Here is an 11,540-nt window from a genome sequence, read left to right on the forward strand (position 1 = left end):
ACTATTTCTGTTCATACAGATTACACACAAAAATTTTTGATTTTTCATGTAGTTCACAGCGGTCCAAACCATCAGACAAAAGAACTTTCCACAGATCATTCCTGGATAACTGGATTTCCAATACTGACTTCCATGGAAATGGATGACTGGTTCCATGTTCAGTTCAGTACTCACATGGAACACTATTCTCTGGGGTCTCACTTTCTGGAGACTCAGAATTTTCTAAACCATCAATCTCTGGTTTCTTTGTGCCCAGAAGTTCCATTCTCAGATTATCCATTCCCTCTTCCATTTTACCATAAACCTCAAGGAGAAACCAGGCTGTACTTTCCACACTTAGCTTGGTAATCTGCTCTGCTAAATATCCAAGCATCTCATTCTCCAGTTCTGCCTTCTATCCAACATCAGAACTAAATTTCACCAATTTTTCTGCCACTTTAAAACAAGGATTGCCTTTCTTCTAGTTTCCAATAATACATTCATCATTTTCTTCTCAGGCCTCATCAGAAGTACCTTTATCTTTCATATTTCTACTAATAGTCTCTGCAAATCAATCTAGGCCTTTTATATCAAGCAACTCACAATTCTTCCACCCTGTAACCATTATCCAATTCCAAAGCTGTTTCCACATTTTTGGCATTTGCAATAACAGCACCCCACTCTTGGTTCCAAACTCTGTTTTTGTTTCCTAGGCTGCTTAAAGCAAATACCATGAAATGTGTTGGCTTAAACAATGAGAACTTTTTAGGTTTTGGGGCTAAAATAAAGTCTAAATTAAGGTATAATCAAGGTGGTGCTTTCTCTCTGAAGACTGTGGTGTTCTGTGCTGGCTGCTGACAATTCTTGGCTCCTCTGTCACATGGCAAGGCACACAGCAACATCTCCTGGTTTCTCCCTTCTCTTATGGGTTCCACTGATATCAAGCCTCTTGCTTCCTGTGGCTTTCTCTCTGTCTGAATTTCACTCCACTTATAAAAGACTCCAGTAATAGGAGTAAGACCTATCCTGACTGAGGTGGCCCAAACCTTCTTTACTGAGGTAACCTCATCAAAAGGTCCTACTTAAAATAGGTTCACACCGACATGTCTATCTGGTGTACATGAAACTTTTTTTTTTTATTGTGGAATATAACATATTTACATAGAAGTGATAACTATCCAAGTGCAATTTAACAAGTAGTTAGCCAATTTCAAAGAATGTTATGGGTTAAAGTTCCACAGCTTCAGTTATTTCCTTATTGTGAAATATAACATATATGCAAAAAGGTGATAATTTCAAAGTACAATTTAACAAGTAGTTACATAAGAAATTTCCAAGACTGTTATAGTACCATGATTTCAGTTATTTCTTTATTGTGAAATACATACAAAAAGGTGATAACTTTCAAATTACAATTTAACAAGTAGCTATATAGAAAATTTCAGAGTGTTATGGGTTACAGTTTCATCATTTCAGTTCTTCCTTCTAGCTATTCTAACACCCTAGCAACTAAGCAAAAGAAAAATATATAGAGATTCAGTATTCATAATCCTTTGTTAAATTCTATCTTGTCTGTTGCTACCCCTTCCTCTAGTTTAATCACTCTCCTGATCTTCAGGGATGTTTAGGCAGTGACCACCCTAACTTGTTCATGTTGAAAAGGGGTGTCGATATTATAGAGGTTCTCTGGAGGTGACTCCTAGGCATAATTATAGGTGGGCTTAGCCTCCCCTTTACAGCCATAAATTTCACAAGAGCAAGCCTCAGGACTGAGGGCTTGACTTATAAAGTAGGGGGTTCCTAATTTCTCATAACATATGTTCTGTCCACAATAATCAATCAATATCTTACATTATCATCACTTAGTTGTATAAGCCTCATCACTCTTCATTTTAAACAATTCTCACAACCCAGAACAACCCATAGTTCTTTCCAGCCCTTAACTATTTGTCCCTAGTGTTTGGGTGGTACTGGTAAAGTATTCTTATTAATTACATCCCTTAGTGTGCAATAGGTAGATTTTTCCCAATTGCCACTCTGTTGTCAACTCTGTACCAGTTTCATGACTTAGAATTATATCAGGCAAGCACCTATCTGTATTTGTAGTGCTGATCTGTGGGCTATATGCCTTTAAACAACCCCTTTCAATCCTGTTTGCCTTTATGCCACCCTGATTCTTACAATCCCATTAACAATCATCTCTCCTATCTACTCCCATACCTTTACATTTACCCTCATTAACATATCTGGTCATATTAGGTTATCATTCTCCCTTCACAAGCTTCTGTCTATCTCTAGGTCTTCAATATTCTACATTGTAAGACATTGATTTTACATTGTTCAGGGAGTTCATAGTAGTGGTAATATACAATATTTCTCCTTTTCTGTCTGACTTATTTCACTTAGCATTGTATCTTCAAGGTTCATCCATGTTGCCATATGTTTCAGGACCTTGTTCCTTCTTACTGCTACATAGTATTTCATCATATGTATATGCCATATTTGTTTATCCACTCATCTGTTGAGGGACACTTGGATTGTTTCTATCTCTTGGTAATTGTGAACAATGCTGCTATGAACATTGGTGTACAAATGTCTGCTTGTGTCACTGCTGTCAGTTCTTCTGGATATATACCAAGAAGTGGAATTGCTGGATCATAGGGTAATTCAATATTTAGTCTTCTGAGAAACTGCCAAACTGTTTTCCACAGTGGCTGTACCATCATACAGTTGCTCCAGCAATGAATAAGAGTTCCAATTTCTCCATATCCTCTCCAGCATTTGTTGTTTCCTGTTTGTTTAATGGCAGCCATTCTTATTGGTGTGAGATAGTATCTCATTGTGTTTTTTTTTAAAACATAATATTTCCATATACATTTACTGTGAACAGGGTTTTCACTTATGTAACCACCTTAAGTACTATAACAAGTTCAAGAAATTTAACACTGATATAGAGCTTATGTTCTATATTCCAATTTAATTGTGGTTTTGATTTGCATTTCCCTAACAGCTAGTGAAGATGAACATTTTTTCATATGTTTTTTAGCCATTTGTATTTCCTCTTCAGAAAAATGCCTTTTTGCATCTTTCGCCCATTTTATAATTGGTGTATATGCAACTGTAAACCACCACATAGGAAAACAAGTTAATGCCAATTAGACTCAAGATGTGAAACACTTCACAAGACAGTTGAACAACTGGTCCAGTCTCTGAGTCTCTGCCATTAGAAAAATAAAGGTAAAGGAAAGGGAAAGAAATGAGACTGTTGTAGATTAAAAGAGTCTTGAGGAATACAACCAACAAATCCAAAGCAATGATGTAAAAGGCAATTTGGGAATAATTGTAGAAATTTGAAAATAGACTAGTTATTAGATGGTACTGGGGACTACTGTTAATTTTGTTAGATATTACAATGGTATTGTGGTTTGGAAGAGAAATGTCTTGTTTTTAAATCGTGCAGTCTGAAGTATTTAGTTGCCAAATGTCAAGATGTCCATTGTTTTGATTAGAATATTTATGTTTCTTTTTAAGATATGTTATACCCATAGATTTTTTTTTCCTTTTAGAAGATGTGTCTCATTTGCTCCAAATAAACACTACTTTCTGGTCTCTGTGGATGGCATGAGGCAGATGTTAAATTGTCATTCACACAAATTGTCAATATGACAATGTGTTAGCTCAATTTTGCTCACTCAAAATACTATTCTCTAACAAAAGAGTTTGGCTGCTTCACTTATAAATAACTAAAATAACTAACAAAAACAGTTATAGCACCATTTAATGTGCCTTTATTAACTGTCAAGTACAGTTCTAAGGGGTTTACCTTCATCATCTCATTTAACTCTTGCAAAAATCTTGTAAATGCATGTTGTTAACTTTACTTCACAAATGAGGAAACCAAGGCTTTGAGAATTTAGTTAATTGGTCAGTCTTGGACCTAAAGCCAGAATTTGAAACCAAGTCTCTCTTTTCTGATATCTAAACTCTTAATTAGCTTTGTTACTCTTCTTCCTTTTTGTCTAAATGCAGACACTTAAATTTTAAGGAGTTTGTACCCAAGGTAGGCCTCGATGATATTAAGCATAGTTTCAATTTTTATAGCTAACTTTATGATATATTGTAATGTCTGGACTATCTTCAACCTTTATTTATTTTTTGAAAATATTCTTTAGGTTATTTTTACAATTTTCTCTTCCAGCTGATTTAGAATTTTCTAGTCAAATTATTTCTGTATGCTTTTGTTTGAAGTTGTACCAAATATATGTATATACAATACACACATATATATATACATATACATATATATACATATATGTGAGTGTGTGTGTATAAACTTGGGAGAATTAACACCTTTACTAGACTGAGTCTTCTCATTTGAGAAAAAATTAAGCCACTTTTATATTTATACCTCTCAGTAAAGTTTATCATGTCCCCTCAATACATATAGATAGGTTAGGTATATTTCTTGTCAAGTTCAATTCCATCTTCATGTATTTTTTTCTTTCATTCTCTCTTATCTATCTATCATCTATCTATTAATTATCTATCTGTCATCTATCTCCATATTTATGTGTATTTTTATTATTATTATTTTTTTGGGGGGAAATGGGTCATTTTCAAATTTGGAGTGTAAATTGGTACAATTTACCTAGGGTAAGTTTACCCATTGCAGATTTATAATAAATACTTAACAGTGTACACATACTTTGACTAATTAATTTCAATTCTAAGAACTTATAATTTCAGACTATCATGAAAAATTGAACAGCTGGGAAAAGTATATATTTTTCAAACTAATGACATGGAAAAATATAAATGATATATTAAGTTAAATATGATTTATGAAAAATTATGCATAGCAATACCAAAATTTTGTTTTTAAAAGCAAATATAAACAAACGTAAATATATGCACATGGAAGGACAAAAGATGGGAAGAATATACACTAAAAAAATCAATAGTTAATGAGATTATAGCGATTTTTTTCTATGTACTCTTCTACATTTCAAAGTTTTTTCTACAATGAAGCAGTAATGCTTTTGTTTTCAGAAGAAAGAAAAATACTATGAATAGTAGTTACAAATGAGCATATCAGATGTGATTTGTTTATTAGTGTACAATGCATAATAGATTGACTTTATCCTACAGGGAATCTTTTGATGGTATTGAGGGACTTTCAATATTAACTTCATAAACAGGTCTGAATATGGGAAGAAATAAATGTCATTCCCTCCAAACTTCATTTCTCAAAGAAAATTAGTATAGGAGGAATCATTATCTTTGACATCTTCATCTTTGTATCTTAAGATTCCTTCTTGAAAATTTATGAAGAAAATTTATGACATCTCTACATCTTCTTATAGGAACTAGGTGAGAATGAGATACATTATTTTATTGTCATTATTCTTTCCATGAAAAGTGATCAAACATATCTTTTTAGTACCAAGACTTTCTCAAGTTTTCAAAGTGTCTGAATAATATATTTTTTTCCAGATTTTTTTTAACGAAGTGGAACATAAAACAATCTTGAATAGGGTAGTTAAATAAACTTTTTCTTCAATTCCTCTGAATCCTAATAGGCACAAAACTATATATTTGCAGAATGAAGTTTCAAACTTACACAGTTGGGTTAATAAAACCTGTATGCTTAGCTATGCTGTCTACTAGCATAGAGAAAAGTTATAGGCTCATGGACTGTAGACAGAAATGTCCTTTAGAAATAATCCAGATGAGAGCCTTAAAATAAGTTGTAAAGTGGTTTAGGCACTTAGGAATTTAGAGGCAGAACTTAGACTCAAAGCTTCTGAAACTTTGTTACATTTTCTCTAACATTTTCTTTGTCAGAATAAAGTCAGCCAATCTATTTAATAATTTATTTTTGTCTTTAAAAAGTAAAATTCATTCTGGACTTTACTCTGGAAACCTCAAGAATCAGGAAGAGTTTCTAATAGCTAAGAATTGTAGGAATCTGGGGCTTCTAAGGGAAGTCTATATCTTCCTTCTCAACCTGGTTCTTATTTTAGACAGTACTTCTCTTTGATAATATCCAGAAAAGAAGAAATCACCCACTACATCTGTCAAGACCATACCTCATTGTTGTATTATCAGTAGAGTGTAAAATCACATCATATTTTGGTGATGTGACAGCAGTGTGCTTACTCAACAATAACTGCAAACATTACCAGCCTCTCTATTAGTGCTTTTTAATGTCTAATATAAATTCCATACCATTTTTCTTATTTTCTCTTCTCAGTGAAGGTGGATAAGAATTGTTCCCCATGAAATAGTCTCTCTCTTTTAAAAAAAAGTCCCAATTTCTTCTCCATATTTTTGTTATTCAAAGATTATTCCTGTTACAACTCCAATTTCCACAAGCTTTATTTTTAATTTTCCATATTGTTCCTCCGATTTGTATTATACAATGGGTGTTTTAAGAAAATTAGTTTCAGGCCAGCACAGACTTGGAGAATGAAGTATACAGCTGCATCTATGCAGAATTGGTGATTCGGTTATAGAAGAAATAATATGTGTTGGAATGACACTCACTTGGCTGGTGTTACAAAAGCCTGGGAGTTGTGACTCCAAGACTTGTGAATATTCCTTTGATGTTTATTTACTTAGGTTAGCTGTGTCTAATTAGGCAGATTCTGCTTTAGATCATTAAGACAGGGATTTGAAAACATAAAACATATCCTTTGTTCAGAATTACGTGCAATTTGTCACTAAAGAATGCAGTGTGATGACACTGAATTTTACTCTGGTGTTTCCCCAGAATCTAGCCTTATCACCTACTTCCTAGGCTTGTAAAATTTGCTGATATATTTTAGCTTGGGGCTCTTTTCTGCCTTGCCTATCTTTTTGTAAGTCATTACCTATTAATATTCTTCATTTTTCTCCTGATTTGTTTTGCTATTTAAACAAAATTTATAATTTTTGCCATTTAAATTGAATCCCAGATATTCAAAACACTGGCCATTCGTTCTACTGTGATGTCTTCTGTAATGCTCCATTCTACTCTGACTTTCATAGCCACACTTATATCAAAAAGAGCAGGAAGGATTGTTTCTGAAATATTAAATATTAAAAGGTATTCTTGGTTAACTGAATGACAATTGTCTACTTTGCCATGTTTAATTAATGAAAGCTTCTGGATCTGTCTCAAATCTACAAACTGACTAGTGTTTTGCTTTTCTCATGTTAAAGTAGGGTCTATTTTAGCATCATGGTGTAGCACTGGAGTTAGAGGTTCATGTGTGACTAAGCAAAGGATGACAGAGCTGCTAGTCTGGGAGGTACTCAATAAATATTTATTGATTAAATGAATACATAATTTTGTTCACAAATGGGAATTTATAGGGGGAAATTATAAAGAGTCTATTATAATTTTGTGGTGGTTTGGGTGACTGTATAACCAAGTAAAATAATGGTAATGGACAGAAAGCATCAGAAATGGGATTTAATTAACTGCCCTATTATTCAACACAGTAAGGTATTAAGAGGAAATACATTTAATAATGATAGATTCTATATTTTTTCATTAGAAAACATATGAAAGAATTCCTTAAGAATGTGAGAAAACATTTTGAACCAAAACCAGTCCCACTGTAACATATTTTATTATAAAATATATTTTATAATTTTTATTCTTTATTCTGTATAAAATGTCACTGTGAATACATTCAATTTTAAGGAATTTGTAATAAGTTATTGGACCAAATCACTTGGTATCTACTGCCTCCTCCGTACTCTTCAAATAATTATGTTTTTTTTAAAAAATATTTCTCAAAATCATGTATAAATTCTCAATATTTTTAGTTGTGTTTTTCAAAAGAGACATACTCCATCTTTATATTTGTTGAGTAAGAGACATCTGAAACAGAGGAATATGACAATCCAATCCAGTCCAATATCATTGTGAACCTTTACTCATTTTTTCGTTACCTGTTCTTTCATGGCAGTGAACAGTCTGCATGACTATAATGGAGACAAACAAGACTCTGGTGACTTCGTTTCTTCTCACAGGACTTACAGATTGTCCAGAGCTCCGAATCCCCCTGTTCTTGGTGTTCTTGGTGATCTACCTCATCACCATGGTGGGGAACCTTGGACTGATTGCTCTCGTCTGGAAGGAGCCTCATCTTCACACCCCCATGTACTTATTCCTAGGCAGCTTAGCCTTTGCAGATGCTTGTACTTCATCTTCTGTGACACCCAGAATGCTTGTTAACATGTTAGACAAGTGTCACATTATATCACTTTTTGAGTGCATGGCCCAATATTATTTTTTTGGTTCCAGTGCAACTACTGAATGTTTCCTCCTGGTAGTGATGGCCTATGACCGCTATGTGGCCATATGTAACCCCTTGCTTTATCCAGTGGTGATGTCCCACAGGTTGTGCACTTTGTTGATGAGCATTTCATATGTAATAGGTTTTTTGCATCCTATAGTTCATATAGGATTATTATTTAGATTAACCTTCTGTAGGTCCAATATAATACATCATTTCTACTGTGAAATCTTGCCACTATTTACAATTTCTTGTACTGACCCATCTATTAATGCATTGGTGGTTTTTATTTTTGCCACTGTTATACAGGCTTTTACTTTTATGACCATCATAGTCTCTTATACCCGTGTCCTTTTTGCCATCCTGAAAAAGAAGCCTGAAAAGGGCAGAAGCAAAGCTTTCTCCACATGCAGTGCCCATCTGCTCTCTGTTTCCTTGTTCTATGGCACTCTCTTTTTCATGTATATACGTCCTGGGTCTGGCCCAGATAAATATCAGAATAAAATGTATTCACTGTTTTACACAATTATAATTCCCCTGTTAAACCCATTTATTTACAGTCTAAGAAACAAAGAAGTTTTAGGTGCATTGAAAAAAGTGGTAAAGAAATAAATATTCTTCAGGAAAATTTTAATTATTCTTTCCATTTTACCTTCTTTTTCAATAAATCATACTATCTGTGTTTTGCACATAGTAGGGACCTAATAAATATTTGTTAAATGAATGAATAAAATTTATACTAGATAACGCTTGTCTTGGTTATACGTTATTGCTATCATCAAACTAGTTAATGAGTGCTTTAAGGACAGACTTCACTTACTATGTTGTTGTTGTTTTAAATCCACATTCAAGGATGAAACTGAAATGTTGGTGTCTTCACCAAATCATCAAATTACTAAGTCTTTGTAACATTTCCAGATACACATATTTTTATACTCTTGAACTTCTTTTCTTCTAAGGGAAAATTCAGCCCACATAAACCCTTTGTTTAAAAAGTATCCATGCATTGCTAAATAATCCTTAAGCAATGTATTTTTCAAACCTTGTCCTTAGAAGTTTTTATAATGATCCAAACAATATGTAAATTAAAGTAATATTGTTAGACTACATATCAAAACATATATATTCTTAAATTATTTAAAATGAATATTTCTATGATGTTTAAAAGTAATTTTGAAAAGTGGTTTATATTTGTATTGTGTTCATTGAAAGGTAAATAACAATTAAATGATTAAACTACTTTAAGTAGTTAAAGCGATGTTCCTGCAATATAGTTAGAAAAGTTCTGAATTCTTTACAACCTTCTACTTTTTAATCTATTAACTAATTTTACTGGGGACCTTGTTCCTGACACACATATATCAACTAAATACATTTTTTTTTCCTGGAATTGAGAACTACCTGAAAGAGCAGGTGTGCTTGATCAATTTATAATTATATAAATAAAAAACACATTTTCCTTACAAAGCTATGTATTTTTTTCTGTTCAACTTTTTTGCAAATAGATACTTGTTGACCTCCTGATTTTGTTACATAAAGACTTGTGAATATCCTTGTGGAAAATAAAGGAAAATATTTTTCCATATATATGACACATTCCTTTCACCTCCAGCCTCCTTCCCCCACTGCCTGCTTTTTTTTTTTGAAGAAAAAAACAACTTGTCCAGCTGTATAACTCAAAAGTCCAGATAAGGTAGACTGACTTCAGGAATAGTTTTTTGGAGGCTCAGTTTCCTCAGAATCTGATTCCTCTCGCTGGATTTGAGTTGTGCCTTGAGCTGTGTTGGCTCCATTCTAAGCAATTGCTCCCTGTAGTTGCAGGATCTCTGTAGAAGCTCCTGTCTCCACATCTTCTCAATCAAATCCAGTGGGAAGTCTTTCTCATTTGTTTTATGGGCCACACAGACTGATTAGACTTGGCTACACAGTTGTTATATGTCAATATATAAACTTTACATAACTGTCACCTTTATACAATTATTTCAAGAAAACATCTCTACTAACTAGTGATCTAGACAGCAGGCTTAAATTCTATATGCTTTTCTCAGCCACAGACTGATTTCAAGGATGACTGCCATTCTCACAGTCCCTGTGGAGAGAAACATCCACAGATCTTTCCAGTGGTCAATAGGAATAATATTTTGGTAAATATTAAACACATAAAATTTTAATTTCCCATCTTAACATGTTTCTTTTCATGGTTCCCAGGGTAGGAAAAAGCTAGAGTTTGATGTTTTAGCAACAGTCCTAAGAGCAGACTTAGTAAATTAAATTTCCTTCTTGGGTATATATTTTAATATGCTTATGAAAACTTTCCATCTATGATCAGAGAGCCTTAAACTTGCTACAGCATGTTGGAAACAGGATTTGATAAGGGAATAGAAGAGAGCCCATCATTTCTAGTCCTGGGGAGATTGTGAGGAAAAAAAAAAGGTCACAGTCATAGGGAAGAATTAGATAAGTGGATTTTAATTTCTCTTTTGTGAACAGGATGAGAATTTGGAAAAGGAAGAGGCAAATAATATTGGCATGGGGTAGCATGCTACTTTTCTATTGCTGCTTTAACAAATGACTGCAAATTTAGTGGCTTAAAACAACAAAATTTATTATCTTAGAGTTCTATAGGTCAGAAGATTGACATATATCTCAATGGGCTAAATCAGGGTGTCAGCAGGGCTACATTCCTTTTGAAGGCTCTTGGGGAAAATTAATTTCTTTCTCTTTTCCAGATTCTAGAGGACACTCACATTCCATGGCTCTTGGGGCTCCTTTCGCCATCTTCAAATCCAGAAATATTTCATCTCTCTGTGACTTTTTTTCTGTAGTCATTTTTTTGAGAAGTTGTGGGTTTACAGAACAATCGTGAATAAAGTACAATATTCCCATATACCACCCCACCACCAATACATTACACTGGTGTGAAACATTTGTTACAATTTATGTTGGAACATTTTTACAATTGTACTATTCATTAAGATCCATGGTTTAACTTAGGGTAAACTGTGTAGCATAGTTCCATGGAGTATTTTCTGAAAATTTTATTCTGTTACCAAATATACAATCTAACATTTCCCCTTTAAATCATATTCAGATATATATTTCGGCACTGTTAATTGGATTCACAATGTTGTGCTACCATCACCACCATCCGTTACCAAAACATTTCTATCATTTGAAATAAGAACTTTGTAGTTTTAAGCCTTCACTTCCCATTCCTTGTCTCTACCCTGTTTCCTGATAACCTATATTCTAGATTTTGGCTCTATGAGTTTG

General features: G+C 33.4%; 1 protein-coding gene across 1 annotated transcript; it reads left to right on the forward strand.

The window, feature by feature from the left end:
• The first annotated feature begins 7,949 nt into the window (after window positions 1–7,949).
• Window positions 7,950–8,879, forward strand: LOC119531165 (olfactory receptor 5AC1). Its single transcript, XM_037832116.1, has one exon. It carries the CDS (start codon window positions 7,950–7,952, stop codon window positions 8,877–8,879), a length of 930 nt encoding a protein of 309 aa, XP_037688044.1.
• Window positions 8,880–11,540: the final 2,661 nt, after the last annotated feature.

The sequence above is a fragment of the Choloepus didactylus genome, chromosome 1 (assembly GCF_015220235.1).
Source record: "Choloepus didactylus isolate mChoDid1 chromosome 1, mChoDid1.pri, whole genome shotgun sequence".
NCBI classification, from domain to species: Eukaryota; Metazoa; Chordata; class Mammalia; order Pilosa; family Megalonychidae; genus Choloepus; species Choloepus didactylus.

Coding starts and splice junctions, on each gene's coding strand:
- LOC119531165 (XM_037832116.1), top strand. CDS start 7,950: ATGACTATAATGGAGACAAACAAGACTCTGGTGACTTCGTTTCTTCTC.